This window comes from Chiloscyllium plagiosum, chromosome 28, assembly GCF_004010195.1.
Source record: "Chiloscyllium plagiosum isolate BGI_BamShark_2017 chromosome 28, ASM401019v2, whole genome shotgun sequence".
NCBI lineage: Eukaryota > Metazoa > Chordata > Chondrichthyes > Orectolobiformes > Hemiscylliidae > Chiloscyllium > Chiloscyllium plagiosum.
This window is the reverse complement of record NC_057737.1, coordinates 8,089,106-8,110,311: the sequence shown is the minus strand read 5'-3', so window position 1 is coordinate 8,110,311 and position 21,206 is coordinate 8,089,106. Positions and strand designations below refer to the sequence as shown.

At 47.4% G+C, this 21,206-nt stretch overlaps 1 protein-coding gene across 3 annotated transcripts in view; it reads right to left on the bottom strand.

Moving 5' to 3' along the window:
• Positions 1-21,206, bottom strand: part of LOC122563929 (aldehyde dehydrogenase, dimeric NADP-preferring-like) — a 31,470-nt gene that overhangs the window by 1,325 nt on the left and 8,939 nt on the right. For all 3 annotated transcript variants that reach the window (XM_043718198.1, XM_043718197.1, XM_043718195.1), the window contains exons 4-11: positions 19,481-19,712; positions 17,320-17,405; positions 14,937-15,145; positions 12,067-12,184; positions 9,411-9,552; positions 6,555-6,721; positions 2,831-2,930; positions 2,223-2,458 (exon numbers count right to left, since the gene is read on the bottom strand). In XM_043718198.1, coding sequence (XP_043574133.1) covers positions 2,223-2,458; positions 2,831-2,930; positions 6,555-6,721; positions 9,411-9,552; positions 12,067-12,184; positions 14,937-15,145; positions 17,320-17,405; positions 19,481-19,712 — 1,290 coding nt within the window. The remainder of the gene's footprint in view (positions 1-2,222; positions 2,459-2,830; positions 2,931-6,554; positions 6,722-9,410; positions 9,553-12,066; positions 12,185-14,936; positions 15,146-17,319; positions 17,406-19,480; positions 19,713-21,206) is intronic.

The following is a 21,206-nucleotide window of genomic DNA, read 5'->3' as shown; positions in this document are numbered from 1 at the left end:
GGGGGAGAGGGGGAGAGGGGGAGAGGGAGAGGGGGAGGGAGACACAGACAGTGTTAGCCATCTGTTGGGGCATTGACAGAAAGGAACCATTTCTCCCAGAGGTGGTGGGATCTCACTGGGGAAGGGGTGGAGGTGTGTCCGTCAGGGGAATCCAGAACTAGAGGGGATAGGTTTAGGGTGAGAGGAGAAAGATAGATATATTGGGACCCAAGGGGCAACTTTTTTCACACAGAGGGTGGTATGGGTATGGAATGAGCTGCCAGAGGAAGTGGTGAAGGCTGGTACAATTACAGCATTTAAAAGACATCTGGATGGGTATATGAATAGGAAGGGTTTGGAAGGATATGGGCCAAGTGCTGGCAAATGGAACTAGATTAATTTAGGATATCTGTTCTATTAATTTAGGATGAGTTGGACCGAAGGGTCTGTTTCTGTGCTGTACATCTCTATGCTGACAGTGAGGTGACTTCTTAACTTTGGCTCAAGAACACAGCCAGTCAAAGGTCACTCAAGGATTCTTCAAGGGATGGACTGGCAGAAGAAACTTTGAATAACAAAAATCACCCACAGCCTTCCTTCCAGGACACTGAGGCTGCATCCAGGTTTTCATCTCTACCCAGGTCAGGATTGTTCACAGTCACCACGAGGGTTCTGGGGGAGGGAGAGGGAGCTGCTGAGGGGAATGCCTACCAATTGTTTACCAACACCCAAACTCATGCAACGATGAAACGTGACTTGGGAAAGGTGCATTCCAAATTAACCCCCTCTGAAAAAGGTCCACTTTGCCATTCCAGTTCTGATGATAAGTCACACACATCTGAAATGTTAACCATGTCTCTCCATCTCTCCCACCACAGGTGCCACCAAACCTGCCATGGCTTCCCAACAATATTGTGGTTTTGTGTCAACCTTTCCTTCGTCAGTTCAAAGGCCTGGAACTCCCTCCCCAACAACTGCATCTACACCCCAGATTTTTCTTAAGACCATAAGACATAAGAGTGGAAGTAAGGCTATTCGGCCCATCAAGTCCACTCCGCCATTCAATCATGGCTGATGGGCATTTCAGCGTCACTTACTCGCACTCTCCCCACACCCCTTAAATTCTTAATCTTGCAGGGAATTATCAATCTCTGCCTTGAAGACATTTAACATCCTGGCCTCCACTGCGCAATGAATTCCACAGGCCCACCACTCTCTGGCTGAAGAAAAGTCTCCTCATTTCCGTTCTAAATTGACCCCCTCTAATTCTAAGGCTGTGCCCACGGGTCCTAGTTTCCCCACCTAACAGAAACAAATTCCCAGCGTCCACCCTTTCTAAACCATTTATAGTTTAGTCTTTCACGGGACATGAATCACTGGCAAGGCCAGCATTTATTGCCCATCACGAACTAATTGGAGTGGCTTACCTGACCATTTCAGAGATTAGTTAAGAGATGCCTACATTGCTGTGGGTCTGAAGTCACGTGCAGGCCAGAGCAGGTAAAGACTTCAGATGTCCCACCCTGAGGCACATTAGCAAACCATTAATGTCAGCTTTCACAGCGAGACGAGCTTTACAGGAGAGATTGAGCAGATTAGGCCTACACTCACTTGGAGTTTAGAAGAATGAGTGGAGATGCAATTGGAAGGACATAAAGATGCTAAAGGACATTGACTAAAGAAGCTATAGAGCAGATGTTCCCTCATGTGGGGTACTCTAGAATGAGAGGTGATAGCTTTAGGATAAGGGGTGGCAGGTTCAAAAGGAGAAATTACTTCTTTCAAAGGGTGGGGAATCTGTGGAATTCACTATCCCAGAGTGTGGGACATTGAGTAAATTGGAGGAGGAGATAGACAATGTTTAATTAGTAATGGGGTGAAGAGTTATGGATAGCATGCAGGAGGGTCACGTTGAAGCCAAGATGAGATCAGCTTTGATACTATAAATGGCGGAGCAGGTTCGAGGGGCTGAATGGCCTACTCCTGCTCCTCATTCTTATGTCACAAAGTCAGGAAGTGAATTTAGTTTCCATGATCAGCGTGATGGGATTTGAACCAGTGATACATAGAGGCAGAATCTGCCTGGCCCTTTAGGTAACCAGTCCAGCCAGATTCCCACCAAGCCAGTGTCTCCTCGGATGGCCAAAGCAGCTCACTCCCAGTGATCAGGAAAGGTCAACAAACACCAACAATGCCATCGCCCATGGGGGGGGGAAAGAGGAAGGTTTTAAAAGCTGGCCTACCTTCATCAGGATGGCAACCAGAATTCCCAGTAAAGTGAATGTAAAAAGGCGTATTTTCCCGAATCCTTTACGTTTCTTCAGCAGCCAAAGGGTCCATTTCCGTTTGGAATCAGTGGCTGGTGCGTAGCGGACACTGTTCATTCTCTCCATACCCAGCGACTTCAACACACAAGCGCGGCGGTGGCTGAAGGTTTCAAAGCTGAATTTACCGTGGTACGCCCCGGTGCCACTTTTCCCTGTCGCGGGGACGGTGGTTGCCATACAGTGAGAGACCCGAAAAGAGAGGGGAATGGAAAGATAAGAGAGAAAACAGGATTTAGGAGTGAGATCAGGCCATTCGGCCCCTTGAGCTGACTCCACCATTCGATCAGGGCACGGCTGTCTACCCAGAAAACAAAAGGACAAGACTGTGTTCTCCTACCTCACCTCCCCCTCCCCTTTCCCATATCTGGAGTCACTCTATTACAGGCCCTGGCTACAGAACAGGGGCCTGTCCAGAGACAGTCCACAGGAAAGAGAAAGACCGGGAGAGAGGGTTCCTCCGAGAGTTTCTCATTGTTCTACACCGTGCTGCCCACCCATTCCAATCAACTGGATTTCTGACTCACCCACACCCCCAAACGGGAGTGTATCAACGCTGTAATGGATCAAGCAGTCGTTGGCGGTTACACCTCCACTGGAAGTCTCTGCGATCATCCTCTTGATTAACTGCAGTGAGACACAAAAGAGAGAGAGAGAGAGAAAAAATATTACAAAATGAGATAGAGACAGAGAGAGAGAGAGTGCGCGAGGGAATTTTTGCAGGGGAGGGAGAGGGGGAAGAGAGAGAGAGAGAGAGAGAGAATTCTGCAAAAAAAAGCGAGAGGATTGTGAGAAAGAGAGCGCGAGAGAGAATTTGTGAACGAGCAACAGCAAAAATCCGTCAGTTATCACATTCCACAACCCAGGACTGGGGAACGTCAGCTGTGCAAATGTCCTCAGTGTTACCTCTGTTACTGCAAGAGAAGGACTTAGGGACTTTTGTGGCACAGTGATGGTGTTCCTATCACTGGCCAAGAGAGTTCAAGCTCCACCTCAGCACATGATAGCCATGGAAGTATTGACCAGAAACTGAACTGGACTCGCCACATAAACACACAGTGACTACAAGAGCAGGTCAGCAGTAAGTAACTCACCCCCTGACTCCCCAAAACCTGTCCACCATCTACAAGGCACATGTCAGGAGTGAGAAGGAATACTCCTTACTTGCCTGGATGGGTGCAGCCCCAACAACACTCAAGAAGCTTGACACCATCCAGGACAAAGCATCCCACTTGACTGGCACCACACCCACAAGCATCCAATCCCTCCAAACCCGATGCTCAGTAGCAGCAGTGTGTACTATCTACAAGATGCACTGCAGAAATTCACCAGAGATCCTCAGACAGCATCTTCCAAACCCACGATCATTTCCAGCTAGAAAGACACGGGCAGTAGATACATGGAACACCACCACCTTCAAGTTCCCTTCTAAGCCACTCCCCATCCTGACTTGGAAATATTTCACCATTCCTTCACTGTCACTGGGTCAAAATCCTGGAATTCCCTCCCAAAGGGCATTATGGGTCAATCCACAGCAGATGGACTACTGCGGTTCAAGATGGTAGCTCAGAACCATCTTCTCAAGGGGCAACTAGGGACAGGCAACAAATGCTGGCCCAGCCAGCGACACGCACATCCCATGAGTAAATGAATGGTAAAATAATAAAACAATTGGCATTTATATAGCACCTTCCACAAAAGGACATTTCCCCAAAGTGCCTCACAGAAGCATTATTGGAAACAATTTTCACACTGGGTCACGTAAAGAGACGTTAGGAAGGTTGAAACAAAGGTTTGCTTCTCATGTTCAGCTTTGAGCAACAGCTTAGAAGGCAGAGTCTTACAGCAGAAACAGGCCCTACGGCCCAACCAGTCCATGCTGACCATAATCACAAACTAAAGCAATCCCACCTGCCTGCATTTGACCCATATCCCTCCAAATATTTCCTATTCATCTCCTTATCTGAACGTCTTTTAAGCACTGTAACTGTGCCCACATTCATCACTTCCTCTGGAGGGTCACTCTGCATGTGATACACTCTCTGGGTGAAAAAGTTGCCCCTCGTGTCTTTTTTAAATCTTTCTCCTCTCACCTTAAAAATATGCCCCCTAGTTGAGAACTCCCCCACCCCAGGGAAAAGACACCTGCCATTCACCCCATCCATGCCCCTCATGATTTTTATAAACTTTTATAAGGTCACCCCTCAACCCACACACCGGTGAAAACTCAAACCCTCCATTCCTGGCATCATCCTGGTAAATCTCTTCCGATCCCTCTCCAGCCTGATAATATCTTTCCGATATAACAGGGTGACCACAGCGGAGAGGGAAAAGGAGCGAGAAAAGAAAGCGAGGGTTCCAGAGCTCAGGATTGTGAATGTGGCAGCTACCACCACCGGCTATTTCACAGCAACACAGCAAAAAGAAAGCCCATCAGTAACCACCCTCCTGGACCTTCCCCACATCACAGAACAATCTAGAAATAAGCCCCAACGAAGGTTGCTCGCCAGGGACATCGGTCGGAAAGTCACAGGAACAGCATTGTCCGCAAAGAGTTCTTTACCTCAGCCGGGCCACTATTTAAGTGGAGGCAAACAAGGAGCTTCCTGGAGCTCCCAATTGGACGGCCTTGTGGGACCAGGTGGGTGACCTACCCTCTAGGCCGAAGGTGTGGCAAGACATTGGCTTTAGAGGGTTCAAAGATGGCTTATCCACAGGATTCAGCTCCATCCAATACCTTTTTGGGGATTGGGGGTGGGACAGTAACACTGGTTCGTTGGTGTCTTTCCAGCTTGGAGGCTCAGTCTAGTTCCAGTGTCTAATTCCATCCTTCTATGTTTGTAACCCCACCCCATACCCAGTCCTGTATGACATGGACAACAACAATACCAACACCACACCAAACAAAAACAGAAATTGCAGGCAGGCAGCATCTATGGAGAGAAATCAGAGATAACGTTAGGAGTCCAGTGATCCTTCCTAGTATTGGTTAGGATTATGATATGGGTTGCTTTTAGCACAGTGACTCATTACCATGTACTCCTAGATCTATTATAACATTATCATGGCCACAGTTGGTTTCCAGCTTCACGGTGTGTACACACACTGCGACAACAGTTAGTTCAATGTCTTATCAAGATGCTTTATTTATTACTTGGAGGATTTGGGCTTTAAAGGGCTGTAGGAAATGAATTCATTTCAAATGTTGTGGAAATCCTGGAGCACTTTCTTTAAGAATGGGTTATTCAATGCTCTCCATGGATATAGGAGTTAATTTAAAAAATAAAGATTCCCATCAATCACGCGGCTGGTGGTGCCTGCTTGCTTTGCTGGGGCTGTCCTTAAAACAATCGACAGGCTCGGAGATTTGTTGTTTGTTCGAGTTCAGTTGGAGGAAAGCCTGCTAAGAACAAGCTGCGCAGCTGATCTCCTTCATTCTTGAAAAGGAAAGCCCCCTGTCAAGGCTAAACCTCTTTGTTCTTTCAATCATCCTTCCTAAAGAACATCACAAAATTGTATTTCCTGATCAAGATGTGTCTGCCAAACTTCAGAGACAACCAAGTGTGACTGGGGATTAGAGAACACGTCAGGACATGCCAGCAACCAACTTCAAAACATTCAATGCTTCTTTTTTTACCTTCAAGAATAACTCATTCGCGGAAATGCTTTTCTCGTTAAAATAAAAAGTAAAAAAAAAGTTTGTATTTTCTATTCTTGAAGAAAGCCACTTCACCTGGTGAAGGGGCTATGCTCTGAAAGCTTGTGGTTTCAAACAAACCTGTTGGACTATAACCTGTTGTCGCGTGATTTCTGAATTTGTCTGCCCCAGTCCAACACCGGCACCTCTACATCTTCTCTTGAAGAGTACGTGGGTCTGTTTGCATTTGAACTCAGACAATACTTAGTGTGATAAAGATTTACATTTCTATATTACTGATTGTGCATGTTAACCAGTCGTATCATTACTGGATGGTTTAGTTTTGCTAATAAACTAATAATTGCGTTAGTTAGGAAACCTGGTTGCTAGGTCTTGTTGCTTAAAACCTGATGTTAATGAGGTATTCCTTGACAACTGGAGAAAGCACTCTGTATTTTACATTGTTACTTATGGATTACTGAGGCTGGAGTGGAGGTAGCCCTCCAGCTTGATTCTAACAGAACACCAAAATGAAGGTTATATTTCTCAACTAGAGACAAGGAGACCAACACCTGAAATGCAAAGTGGCCATTCACAGAGGCTGCGATCCTTACCGTTTTGTTGTGAGAGAAGATGTAAAGAGCCAAAGGTTTGTCCCTCTTATTGATGAAGTAAATGGCCTCGTCGGCACTATTGACCGTGACGATGGGCAACAATGGGCCGAAGATCTCCTCCTGCATAATCCTGGAGCTGGGATCCACATCAGTCACAATCGTGGGAGCTGCCCAAACATCAACAAGAGGTTTTCTTCAGTAAAGGAAAGGGCCATTGCTCAATACATCCTGACCTCAGGCTCCCCTCCACCCTTGCCCCTCGCTGTGCCCCGGTCACTGCCAACCTCTCCTGGTTTCAAACCAAGCGGTTCAGAGAATCTCCCTCACGTCGCTACAGAAGGAGTTTTCCTCCGACCTGCTTCTGAATTCTCGACCTCAACATGATGTTCCCAAATAAACCTCAAAGGCAAGGACAGACAATTCAGCAGCCATTTTGACTCCATGTGCTGCTGTAAAACAACCAGCCTCTACTCTCCCTTACACCCCTCCCCTTCTGGGATTCCAATTTGGAGCCTGGGAGCCCTGTCTATGTGCAGCCTGTGCTCCTGTTGGGACTCTCCTGGGCCATCGCTCAGCCTGAGCCCTCTCTCTAGCCAATCAGCTTGACTAAAACTCAATAGGGTGACCCTGACTCCCCACCCCGCGCCTCACTGATGCTGCAGCAGAGGGAACAGGGGGAAAAGAGAGCACTCCCCCTCCTCTAGAGACATGGCAGATGAGAACAAACATAAGAACTAGGAGCAGGAGTAGGCCATCTGGCCCCACGAGCCTTCTCTGCCATTCAATAAGGTCAAGGCTGATCTTTTCATGGACTGAGCTCCACTTACCCAACCTCTCACCATAACCCTTAAATCTTTTACTGGTCAAAAAACTATCTACCTTAGTTTTAAAAGGTAGCGTCAACTACGTCCCTGGGCAGGGAATTCCATAGATTCACAATCCTCTGGGTGAAGAAGTTCCTTCTCAATTCGGTCCTAAATCTACTCCCTATATGTTTGAGGCAATGCCCTCTTGTCCTAGTTTCACTGGCCAGTGGAAACATCCTCTTTGCTTCCCTTAGACATTCCCTTCATTATTTCATATTTATATTAGATTAGAATAGATTCCCTACAGTGTGGATATTGGCCCTTCGACCCAACAAGTCCACACCAACCCTCCAAAGAGTAACCCGGACCCCTACATTTACCCCTGACTAAGACACCTAACACTACGGGCAATTTAGCATGACCAATTCACCTGACCTATGCATCTTTGGACTGTGGGAGGAAACCGGAGCACCTGGAGGAAGCCCACGCAGACACGGGGAGAATGTGCAAACTCCACACAGACAGTTGCCCAAGGTGGAAATTGAACCCGGGTCGCTGGCACTGTGAGGCAGCAGCGCTAACCACTGAGCCACCGTGCCACCCTGTTGTTTCTATAAGATCCCACCCCCACTCTTCTGAAATCCAATAGGGAGGGGGCATCAGGGAAAGGGTAAGATACAAGGAGGTCAACAGGTTCTCCCTGCTCAGTGATAACTGTCCCAGGCTGCCAGGGGCTGGTTTTACTGTGTCCTTACCAAAGGATCTGCAAGCCAATAGCTTCCATCATTTTGGAGGCGGGGGCACTTGGTTAGCTCAGTCGGCTGGACAGCTGGTTAGTGTGCAGTTATGTCAACAGCGTGGGTTCAATCCCCACACCGACTGGGGTGACCATGGAGAGACTCTCCTTCCCAACCTCTCCCCTACTCTTGAGGCATGGTGACCCTCAGGTTACACCACCTCTAGTCACCTCTCTCTGATGAGAGTGCAGTCCCATGGGCCTCTGGGATAGCGGGGACTTTACTTCCTTAGCATCTCTATCGAGAGAGGGAGTGGGTGTACCTGGACTAAACACACAAGAAATAGAAGTCTTTCAGCTCCTGGAGCCTCCTCCATCATTACGAAGATCTGATTATGGCGCCAACTCCACCTCCCTGTTGAACCCTCACTAATGCCATCATTAGTTAACAATCTTATCTGGTTTATCCAGCTACTCACTGACCCAGCTTTCAGTGCTCTCTGAAGAGATCTAACAGATCAGCAATCCTCTCAGAGTGAAAACATTCCTCATCTCTGTCTTAAAGAGGATACCTCTCATTTTAAAATCCTGTCCTGATTCCAGTCTCTCCCTCAACTGAAGCCAATGATTTCACTCTGTCAGGTCCCCCTCAGGGTACATTTCAATAAAGATTGGCTGTCACTCATACCAGGTCCAACCTTTCCTCGTAAAATAATCCTCTCCATCCCACGATGTGGAGGTGCCAGTGTTGGGTTGGGGTGGACAAAGGCAGAAGTCACCCAACACCAGGTTATAGTCCAGCAGGTTTATTGGTGTCGGGTGACCTCTGACCCTCTCAATCCCAGGTATCAGTCAAGTCAACCTTTACTGAACTGTTGACACAATTACATCCTTTCTTCAGCAAGGAGACCGGAACCGTACCACATGCAGTCTCAGAAACATTCAGCACAAGCGTAGCAAACCTTTACTACTTTTATAATCCATTTCCCGGGCGATGAACATTTCAGATGCCTCTCTCATTGCCTGCTGTAGCTGCACACTGATTTGTGTACAAGGACACCCAGCTCTCTCCAATCACAGCTTTCTGCAATCTCACTCCATTTACATAGCGGTCTGCTTTCCTATTCTCTCTGTCAAAGTGAAGGCATTCCTATTCATCCACATTATACTCCATCTGCCCAGTTTTCACCCACTCACTTCACCCTTCTATATCCTTATGTCTTTGTCATGGCTTGCTCTCCTACCTCTGCATTATCAGCAACACAAGTCACTGTTGCTGACTACTATTCCCCCACCATCTGCCTCTACCAGTACCTATGTAGAGATCCTTCTCGTCACTTTGACCACCAAATGTCACATTCACTCCCTCCAGCAATGACATCAGTCTCTTAAAATGTCGTTTGTTGATGATACGTGCATAATCCGGGGATTTCTGGGGATCAGCTCCATAGAATTCCTGGAACAGAACAAAGAGCAATGGTCAGGTAGGGAACACACTCCAATAACCATCCGGACGCTACAACGTTAGGAGGTTACGCCTGGTTGAGTGGATCAATAATAAAGCAGTTGGACATGAGGGGTCAGGAAGGGTGGACATCAGTGAAGTCTTCTGCCAAAATAAATCCAGTAACAAAGTGCCATTAATGATGAGAACACGCATTGGTGTTTTGGATAAAAGCTGTTCAGTTTGTCTCAGTGACTTTAGATTTGGAATTTATTAAATTTAATTTCCAGCATCTTAACATTAAATTGGTAGCAGGAAAACTGACCACAAAGTGGTTTGATTGCAGTAAAAACACAACTTTCTTTGCTTTATTCACTCTTGGGGCATGGACATTGCTGCCAGGCCAGCATTTACCACCAGTCCCTGGTTACCCTGGTTCACTAGTGCCCTCTGTGTGATTGGGGAACAGACCATCGTCACCCAGTCTGGGCCTACATGTGACTCCAGACAAACTTAGATTTAACTGCCCCTGAACACGGCAAGCCCATTGCAAGCAAACTGTTCCCAGTGGTTTAAGAGGGAAATCCAACATCAATTTCTCAAAAGGCATCTCAGGATTGCTAATAAATGCTGGTGTTTCCAGTGATGCTCACAACCAGGGACTGAATTTTAAATAAAACCTAAAAGCTGCTCACGGCATTGATGCTCCATATTTAAAAGAATCTCATTTCCATTCCGATTCCTCGAGTTACAGGACTGGGTATGTAACTACTGCCCGTCTCCATGACAACAACACTCAGGTGGGCGGAACACAGGAACATCCACCACCTAGGAGTTTTGAGAGGATTTGTAGCTCAGGTTGAGGTTCTGGATGTAGGTTCGCTCCCTGAGCTGGAAGGTTCATTTCCAGACGTTTCATCACCCTACTAGGTAACATCTTCAGTGGGCTCCAGGCGAAGCACTGCTGACGATTCCTGGCTTTCTAATTATATGTTTGGGTTTCTTTGGGTTGGTGATGTCATTTCCTGTGGTGGCCATTTCCTGTTCTTTTTCTCAGGGGGTGGTAGATAGGGTCTAACTCGATGTGTTTGTTGATAGAGTTCCAGTTGGAATGCCATGCTTCTAGGAATTCTCGTGTGTCTCTGGCTTGTCCTAGGATAGGTGTGTTGTCCCAGTCAAGTGGTGTCCTTCCTCATCCATATGTAAGGATACCAGTGAGAGAGGGTCATGTCTTTTTGTGGCTAATTGATGTTCATGGGTTTGTCGGTTATCATGATGCCACCAACACACTAAAACAGCAGCTAAGGAGCTTGAAAGACCCTATCGAGAGAACAAGCAAAACTAATGTCATTTCCAAAATACTACGCAAGGACTGTAACAAACACGACATTGGACAAACAGGCAGAAAGCTAGCCACCAGGATACATGAACATCAACTAGCCACAAAACAACATGACAGTCTCTCACTAGTAAACCTCACTAGGACAAGCCAAACAAAGACATGCACGAGAATTCCTAGAAGCATGCCATTCCAACCGGAACTCTATCAACAAACACATCGAGTTAGACCCGATCTACCACCCCTTGAGAAAAAGAACAGGAAATGACTTCACCACAGGAAATGACATCACCAACCCAAAGAAACCCAGACATATAAACAGAAAGCAGGAATCACCTGCATCACTTCGCCCGGAGGCCCACTGAAGATGTTACCTAGTAGGGTGACGAAACATCTGGAAATGAACATTCCAGCTCAGCAAGCAAACTTACATCCACCACCTAGGAGTGGGAGGAGGCCATTCAGCCCTTCGAGTCAGCTCCGCCTTTCAATAATGTCACGGCCAATCCCATCCTTGCCTTTCTGCCTCCTCCCCATAGCCTTCAACAATCGACCGACATTTCCAAAGTTAGGACCCCTCTTCATCCAAACAGAGATTGGTTGGTGGGAGGGGGCAGGGGCAAGATGGATTGACACTGGCCGGAGGGTCAAAGGTCAAGAATTGGGGGACATTAGAATCAGGTAAGGGAAAGAGCTGGAGAAAGTGTTTATTTGACACAGGTGGCTTTGAGACCCGTACACAGTCAGAGTTAGTGACTGAGTCAGAAACTACATCAACAATCAAGAGGAGATTCCATAAGCGGCTGAATGAAAAACAGAGGGATAAAAAGGGAACAGGTAAGGCACGTGGGATAAGAATTCCCACGGAGGATCAACCCCAACACTGACCTGCTGGACCTACTGGTGCTGTAATCCTGTGACACAGTACATCTTCAAGAAGGGACTGAGCAGCACAGCTGCTGCTGCATGAAGCCAGCTCAGAGATTAACCCCTCGATGACCAGGACTAGGACAGCTCACAGGCTTCAGTGATCGAGGAGAATCGTTGTGAAGCCAACTCGTTCAGAGGACAATCCCACCCACGCCGGTACAGGGCGTTCCTCTTTCAGGGGCTCTCTCTGCCCCTCTGCTCCTCCCACCACCTCTCTCCATATTAAATGACAGACAGTTTCTGCATTTTAAACTCACAGAGATGGCTGAGCCAATCTTCTTCACCACTTCATCCTGGATATTGTTACTACACAGGATGTAGTCTGGAGCGATGCAGGTCTGACCACTGTTTGTGTACCTTCCCCAAGCGATACGTCTGGAACAAACAAACAGGGTGTTCACAACAAAATAATTCATTCAAAGTTTACTGCTAAAACAACAGAATTTTATAGCAATGAGGGGAGGCCATTCACCCCTTTGTGTGGAATCCTCCTGCCCCCTCACTCCTCCCTTTGGCCTGTACCTACCATAACTCTGCTCAGTTACTCCTTTCAACTGCATATTAGTTCCTACTCCAAAGGGTGATTTTTCTACTTATTCAGAAGATGTGGGGCTGTTGGTTGAGCCTTTATTACCCATCCCTAACTGCCCTGAGGTGGGGGTGAGCTGCCTTCATAGGTTGACGCTAGGCAGGGGCACCCTCAGTTCTTTGTTCACCGAGCTAGGAATTTGTGTTGCAGATGTTTTGTCCCCTGTCTTGTGTTCCCAGAAGCGCTTCACAGGAGGCTCCCAAGCACTGAGGATGTCACCTTGACAGGGGACGAAACGTCTGCAACACAAATTCCTAGCTCGGCGAACAGAACCACAACAACGAGCACCCGTGCTACAAATCTTCTCACAAACTTTGAACCCTCAGTTCTGTTAAGGGATGGAATTCCAGGATTTTGACCCAGCGATGCCGAACGAACGGCAATACATTTCCAAGTCAGGATGGTGTGTGGCTTGGAGGGGAATTTGCAGGGGGGGGGGAGGTGGTGTTCCCATGTATCTGCTGCCCTGGTCCTTCTGGGCCTTAAAGAGTTCATTGGTTTGGAAGGTACTGTGTAAAAAAGAAGCCAAAATGAAATGCTCAAGAAATGAGGGCTCAGTGGTGAATCTTCAGAAGCAGTAGCCATTCCAAGCTGCTTTGGAAGGTCACTGCCCCATTGGAGCCTTAATCCAGCGATGGTCTCCAGCACTTACCACGCAGAAGATCAAACCTTCCCCACCCCTCAGCAAACCTGTACACAGCCCAGCTTTCACTGTCACAGAGCAGAAACTCAGCAAGCTCACTTCAAAACAAACATGCACAGATGCAGTGGCAGCAGCAAGAGATAACCTACTCTCTTTGGAAAATGAAACAAAGCTCTCAAAACCAGAGTTAAATTGTAGAGTTAAGCTCTGCCCGCCTTCCATCAAACACCGTACATACTCAAATAATAAAATGGTCTCATGTAAATGTCAATCCCTATCTTTGGCCAAAAATACCTGAAAGCTTCCATATACCTCGTGGAAAAGTCAACTCTAGTTCAACTAGAGGGCAGGGGTTTAGGGTGAGAGGGGAAAGATATAAAAGGGACCTAAGGGGCAATTTTTTCATGCAGAGGGTGATGTATGGAATGAGCTGTCATGAAGTGTTGGAGGCTGGTACAATTACAACATTTACAAGGCATCTGGATGGGTATGTGAATAGGAAGGGTTTAGAGGGATACAGGCTAAGTGCTGGCAGGTGGGACTAGATTAGCTTAGGATATCTGGTTGACATGGATGAGTTGGACCGAAGGGTCTGTTTCCGTGCTGTACATCTCTATGACTCTATCACAGATAACAGATCAACATTTATGAGTCAGTCCTCCGGCCGTTTCGCTCTACTCCGGGTCTTCAGAATTACTGCAATTTGTCGTGTTTTCTGTTTTTATTCATTTCGAGATCAGGCAGCTTTTTCATGCAGAGGGTGGTACATGTATGGCATGAGCTGCTAGAGGAAGTGGTGGAGGCTGGTACAATTACAACACTTAAAAGGCACCAGGATGGGTATATGAATAGGAAGAGTTTAGAGGGATATGGACCAAGTGCTGGCAAATAGGACTAGATTAGTTTAGGATATATGGTTGGCATGGAAGAGTTGGAGTGAAGTGTCTGTTTCCATGCTGTATATCTCTATGACTCTATAACTCTAATTGGGCTTCTGCTAATGATACGGTATAAATTTTGGCCCTTCAAAAGTAGTATGCATGTAATAGTCGACCCCATAAATTTAACCTGAAATATTTGACTAGTACACGAGTACACACTAAGGTAGGTGCAGATGCAGCAAGTGGTTACAAACGTTAATGGGATGATATCCTTTAGTACGAGAGGAATTGAAAATAAACGTTAAAAATGTTGTGCTTCAGTTTTATGAAGTATTAGTGCAGGAGATGTGGTCTCACTAAGTCTCCTTATTTCAGGAGGCATTGGAGGTGGTTCGGAGGAGAAGCTTTACTAGGCAGAGACCAGGAACGAGTTGGTTAACTTCTGAGGAAACGCTGGACAGGCTGGGCTTGTTTTAACTGGAGTTTAGAAGAACAAGGAGTGACCTGATCACAGTGTACAAGTGGACTCTAAGGGGGCGAATCCAGAGCAAGAGAGGACAGTTAAAATCAAGAGAAGGGTTCTGATGATATATTGGACATGAAACATTAAATCTGTTTTTTTCTCTCCATACATATGCCAGACCTGCTGAGTTGCTCCAGCACATTTGGTGTCTGTTTTGTATTAAATTAGCACTTTTTTTAAAAATTGATCTACATCAAGGGATGAATACTGGACGGGGGACTATCCTGCTCCTGTTTAAATAGTGTCATCAGATCTTTAGAGGGGTCACCCAAAATACAGCCCCTCCAACAGTGCGGCACACCCTCAGTACAGCACGGAGAGAGAGCCAGCCTAGATACCGAGCTCAAATCTAACTTTCTAACTCATGGTAGAGCACTGTGACTGCAAAGGAAAGCGCTCTCTGCACGGTCCCAAAAATAAGCCAACTGCAGACAGACAGTCACTGCCCGCTGCAGCAGTGCAGCACTGCCGACCCTGACAGCGAAACCAACCTGCAGGCCACGTCCAGGTCACAATCAGCATCAATGTAACACGGACTTTTCCCACCAAGCTCCAGGGTCACAGGGGTCAGGTGTTTGGCCGCAGCCTCCATGACGATCCGGCCAACGTTGGTACTGCCCGTGTACAGGATGTGATCAAACTGCTGCTTCAACAGCTCTGTCGTCTCAGCTGCCCCTCCGTTAATGACAGGGTAAAGATCCTGGGGGAAACAACTGGGAAAGTAAACCATTCCCGGAATGCTCCATTCCTGCCCCAAAGACCAGAGTTATACTGTCACTTTCAACGATAGGGAAACTGAAGGAGACCATCAGCCCATTCAGCGAAACCCTGACCCTCTTTTACTTTAGTCAGACTTTGTTTCATATTCCTTGATACCAGTATCAGGTTCTGTGGGCCAGGCTACTCAACATTACTACCTTTCAACACCCCACCCTGTTCCCTGGCCAACATCTCTGTCTCAGGTTGCTGCAGTGCTCCAATGAAGCTCAGTGCAAGCTGGAAGAACAGCATCTCATCTTCCTCTTGGGGACCGTGCAGCCCTCCGGACTCAATACAGAGGAACCTCTATTATATGAACATCAATTATCTGAATTTCGGATTATCCAAAGAAGATCTCAAGGTCCCAATAGAAACGTTACATCAAAGACGTGTTTCCAACACTGATCGTGCCTTTTGTTTACAGTGATTAAAAGAAAGTTCAGGCACCGTCTCTAAATGACTGACCTCCCACCCTCTGTCTCCGCACACTTTCCCTGGAGTTCTATACAGGCATGTACAGTAAACTGTATTGGAAGGAAGGGTGGTGTGCGGGGGCAGGGCAGACGGGGGTGCGGGTTGGGGTCAGACAGTGGGGCGGGTCACATAGGGGTTGGGGTCTAGACTCCGAACGGGGAGTGGACTTAGCAAGTGATCACTAGGTTGACATGGGGGTGGTGGGGATCGTCAGCGATGCTGCAGGTCCCTTACATACAATGTGTCGCTGCTTAGAAACAAACCCTGAGACAGAGAGAGGGAGCAGGGCAGGCAGAGCGAGGAAAAAGGAAACTTCCAAAAAACTCTGAGCCCCAGATGAGAGGCATTGAATCAATTAACCGAATAATCAATTATAAAAAAAAAATAGTGCCTGCCCATCTCTGCTGTGGTGCCATGGCTTATATGGTTAAAGTGCCTGTCTAGTAAACAGGAGATCCTAGGTTCAAATCCCAGTAGTTGCCTGCTTGTTGTATCAAAAGTTCACTGTTTCATCTTCACGTGGGCGGCACGGTGGCACAGTGGTTAGCACTGCTGCCTCACAGCGCCAGAGACCCGGGTTCAATTCCCGACTCAGGCGACTGACTGTGTGGAGTTTGCACATTCTCCCCGTGTCTGCGTGGGTTTCCTCCGGGTGCTCCGGTTTCCTCCCACAGTCCAAAGATGTGCAGGTCAGGTGAATTGGCCATACTAAATTGTCCATAGTGTTAGCTAAGGGGTTAGCATAGTGTAGGGGTATGGGTGGGTTGCACTTCGGCGGGTCGGTGTGGATTTGTTGGGCCGAAAGGCCTGTTTCCACACTGTAAGTAATCTAATCTAATCTAATCCCATTTGGATAATTGAGGTTCCTCTGTATGGAGTCAACCATTTTGGCACCTACTCCCATGTCCTTCTGCCAACCCCCACACACCTTGATGTCACACAGACTGCTACCACAAACGGCTCATTGTCAGCCACTAATGGTTCCAATTACAGCTATTCATTCCCCAGGGCTGACCTTTACGCATTCCCCTTCTCTGGTCAACTGTTTTTCTCTTATGTCTGGGCTCCATCTCCACCTATCACAGAGATGTACAGCATGAAAACAGACCCTTCCACCCAATACCATTTACTCCTCTCCCCTCCCCATCTTTAGCATAAATACCACCCTTTCCTGGCTACCATCAGTTCTGAAGGAAGGTCAACAGTCCCGAAATGTTAACTCTGTTTCTCTCCACAGTTGCAGTCAGAGTTTCTCCCAGAAATTTCTGTTTTTGAGTCTGACCTTTAACACTTTTCAGACATGGAGGGGTCACTAGACTGAGTATTTGCTGCTTGGATTTCCAGTTGTATTTTCCCTTTTACAGTGTGCCTTCCTGTATCTTGTATGTAGGAGCAGCACAACTCAGATACCCAACAGACACTTGTTAAAAAGCTGGTCTCTGCACCCTCCCCAGCACCCATCCCATCCAATTTCGAATCATACTTTGACAGGGACACAAGTTCTTGCCCCACTCCTGTTGGTTCTGATTCTTATATGGCAGCAGCTTGGGGGAATGGTGTCAGAGTCAGGCGAGTGGTCTTCATTATTGAATGGATTTGCTGGACGTTCTCCAGTCTCTGCAACTCCTATCCTACACTCACCTTATCCAAGTACTGAGGAAGCAGCTCCCCCAGTAACCGGGCTGTATTCTCACTCACTTCAGATGGCTTCAGAACTGCAGCATTTCCTGGGAATGGGATCATATTATACATCACCAGCAAGTAGTTGCATTGATGTTATTACGCTGCAGTAAGAGTTATTATCAAGCAAGTTATGACTGAACGATAACAATACAGAAACAGAACATTTGTCCCAAAATGCCCAAGCTGATGTTGGTATTCCTCATAGACTTCCTTCTACCCAGTCAACAAATCCTCCCATCCCCTTCTCTCCCACTTTCTTAATCCAGAATCTTCCTAAATATTCACTCCAAACACTCCTTGGGGTAGTGAGGTGCACATTTTCACCATTCTCTGGGGACGAGGGTTTTCGCGAATCCCTGTAGGGATTGGTTAGTGACTCACATATTTTGGGAGTGGAGATGACAAATCGAACATTTCTGCTCCTGAGCACTATCCAGGCTCCTGCTGTGGGGCAGATGATGGGTTTAAATCTCACCATGGGTAAATTCCATTCACCAATCTGTCGTTATAAAGCCAGCCATTGCAACCACAACAATTAACATCGATTGTTGTAAAAACCCATTTGGTTCACTAGGGAAAGAAATCTGCCAAAGTGTGTGATGCTGGAAAAGCACAGCAGGTCAGGCAGTATCCGAGAAGCAGGAGAATCGATGTTTCAGGCAAAAGCCCTTCATCAGGATACCTGATGAAGGGTTTATGCCCGACTCTCCTGCTCCTCAGATGCTGCCTGACCTGTTGTGCTTTTCCAGCATCACACACTTCGACTCTGATCTCCAGCATCTGCAGGCCTCACTTTCTTCTGAGGGAAATCTGCCTTCCTTACCTGACTCCAGACACACACCAATGGTACTGACTCTTAATTGTCCTCTGAAATGGTCAAGCCACTCAGTTCAAGGGCAACTAGGGATGGTGAACAAATGGTAGACACTCACATACAGTCATAGAGATGTACAGCACGGAAACAAACCATCCATGCCGACCAGATACCCCAACCCAATCTAGTCCCACCTACCAGCACCCGGCCCATATCCCTCCAAACCCTTCCTATTCATATACCCATCCAAATGCCTTTTAAATGTTGCAATTGTACCAGCCTCTGCCACTTCCTCTGGCAGCTCATTCCATACACGTACCACCCTCTGTGTGAAAAAGCTTAGGTCCCTTTTATATCTTTCCCCTCTCACCCTAAACCTATGCCCTCTAGTTCTGGACTCCCCCACCCCAGGGAAAGGACTTTGTCTGTTTATCCTATCCATGCCCCTCATAATTTTGTGAACCTCTAAGATTCCCTCATAATATAACATGCATGAGCACAGGTTCAAAGGGGAAAAGAAAACAAATTTAATCTGATCAAACTGTCAACGTATACTCACTGAGCCAGATTGACAGGGTGGGAGTGGGTGCTGGTGACTGCCCTGAACCCGAATCCAATTCCTGTTGGCCAGGTTACTTTAAAGCAGGGCTACCACCTCAAAACAACACACACAACACACACACACACTTGCTAACATCAGTCACCAGGAGATAAGGAGCAACAACTACTGAGAAAATCCAGAAGGTAGCTGCGTGACCACCAAACAACCCATAGGACAGAAACTACATCGCTGATCACAATATGGCTTGGTACAGCAACGGCTCTGCCCTGGACCATAAGAAATTACAGAGAGTTGCAAACGCAGCCCAGCCCATCACACCAACCAACCTTCTATCCATCGACTCCACCTACACTTCCCACTGTCTCGGGAAAGCAGCCACCAATGACCCCTCCCACCCCAGTTATAATCTCTTCCGACCTCTTCCGTCAGGCAGGAGATACAGGAGCTTAAACACACATCGCAAAAAGGTTCAACAACAGCTTCTTCCCCTCTGTCATCAGACTTCTGAATGGAGCTCTCAAATTTTAAATTTAATGTTGATCGCGCTCCTTCTGCGCTTTCTCTGCAGCTGTAAGATTGTATTCCTTGCTCTCGTGTGTTACTCTAACGTACATTGTATGGTATGATCTGTCTGTACTACATGCAAAACAAAACTTTTCACTGTACCTATGTACATGTGACAATAACAAACCAAATTAAATCTTTCCTGCAGAGATTGGGAAGTAATTAATTAATGAGTTTACCTGCTGCAATCGCCCCAATTAGAGGCTGGACTATAAGAGCCAAGGGATAGTTCCAGGCCCCTATGATCAGCACCACTCCGAGAGGCTCTCGATGGATATAAACAGTGTCCATTAACGTCATTGTACTCTTTGACACATACTCTGGTGCAGTCCACTCAGGGAGTTTGGTGATGGCCAGGGAAATCTCATTCAGAATGCCGGCAATTTCAAAGATCTCCACAGCAAAGTCGTTCTGCAAAATCAAACTGAGCCAGTCATGTTCACACAGACCTCACCCTCCCAGCTACCAAAGTCCTGCTGATAACATCCTGCCTCACTCCGTCCTCGCTGACCTGCCCTCGTTCCCAAATCCCCACAGCCGCAAACTTGAAATTCCAAGCTCAAATCCCTTCTTGGCTGCATCCCAGTCCTTCCCACTTCTGCCTCCGTAACATCTCCCCAAACCTGACCCCCGTCACTTGGGCCACATCAGCGTTCTTCATTTGGCCCTGCTTGTGTATTTGTGAGCTAGATTCCATGATCAGGATTTTAATTCTCAAGCCTCTCTGACACAAAGATCCTTCTTATCATCGAGAACAGAGTGCAGTAGAATAAAGGTTATAAAGCTGGATTCTTCACCCAGCGAATGGGCAGCCTGTGGGAATGTCTGCCACAGAAAGTTGAAGCCAAAATATAATGCTTTGTGGAAGGAGATGGATATACAGTAGGTCTTAGGGCTAAGGGGGGGGGGGTCAAAGGGTATGGGGAGAAAGCAGGAACTGGATTCTGGATTGGATGATCATATTGAATTAGCAGAGCAGGCCTGAGGGGCTGAATGGTCTACTCCTGCACCTGTTTTCTATGTAAATCAGAAGCTCGGCTGAATGATCCAGAGACCACAAAACCATCACTGACTGCGGCAATCACTAACACCAGTAAGGAAGGAAACTTAACAGCCTTACTTAGTCTGGCATTGGGATGACTCCACAATATGGTGGCCTCTGTAAGCAAAAACAGCAAGTGCTGGAGAAACTCAGCAAGTCCAGCAACATCTATGTGGAGAGAGAAACAGACTTAACAGTCCAAGTCCCGGATGACTCTCCCTATGAGCTGAAACATGTTGGAAATTACTCTGAAAGAGGCAGAGTCTGGATTAGTGGTGCTGGAAGAGCACAGCAGTTCAGGCAACATCCAAGGAGCAGCGAAATCGACGTTTCGGGCAAAAGCCCTTCATCAGTGCTACATGGACTACCAGGCTCCCCCCACTCTACACCCACACCAGATCCCAGCTCCCAGCCCTGCCGAGTTTTCACCATCCCCCCAGACCTCCCCCTCACTGAGGACGAACGATCAGTCCTCAGCAAAGGACTCACCTTCATCCCCCTCCGTCCACGCATCAATGAATTTAATACACGCCGTGACGTCGAACAATTCTTCCGTCACCTCCGCCTCCGAGCTTACTTTCACAATCAGGACCCCCGCCCACCTTCCGAGGACCCCTTCGCCCACCTCCAACACACTGCATCCACCTGGACACCCCGCGCTGGCCTATTACCTGCCCTCGACCTCTTCATTTCCAACTGCCGCCGGGACATTAACCGCCTCAACCTGTCGACCCCCCTCCCCCACTCCAACCTCTCACCCTCACAACGCGCAGCCCTCCAATCCCCCTGCTCCAATCCTGACCTCACCATCAAGCCAGCGCACAAAGGGGGCGCAGTGGTAGTCTGGCACACTGACCTCTACA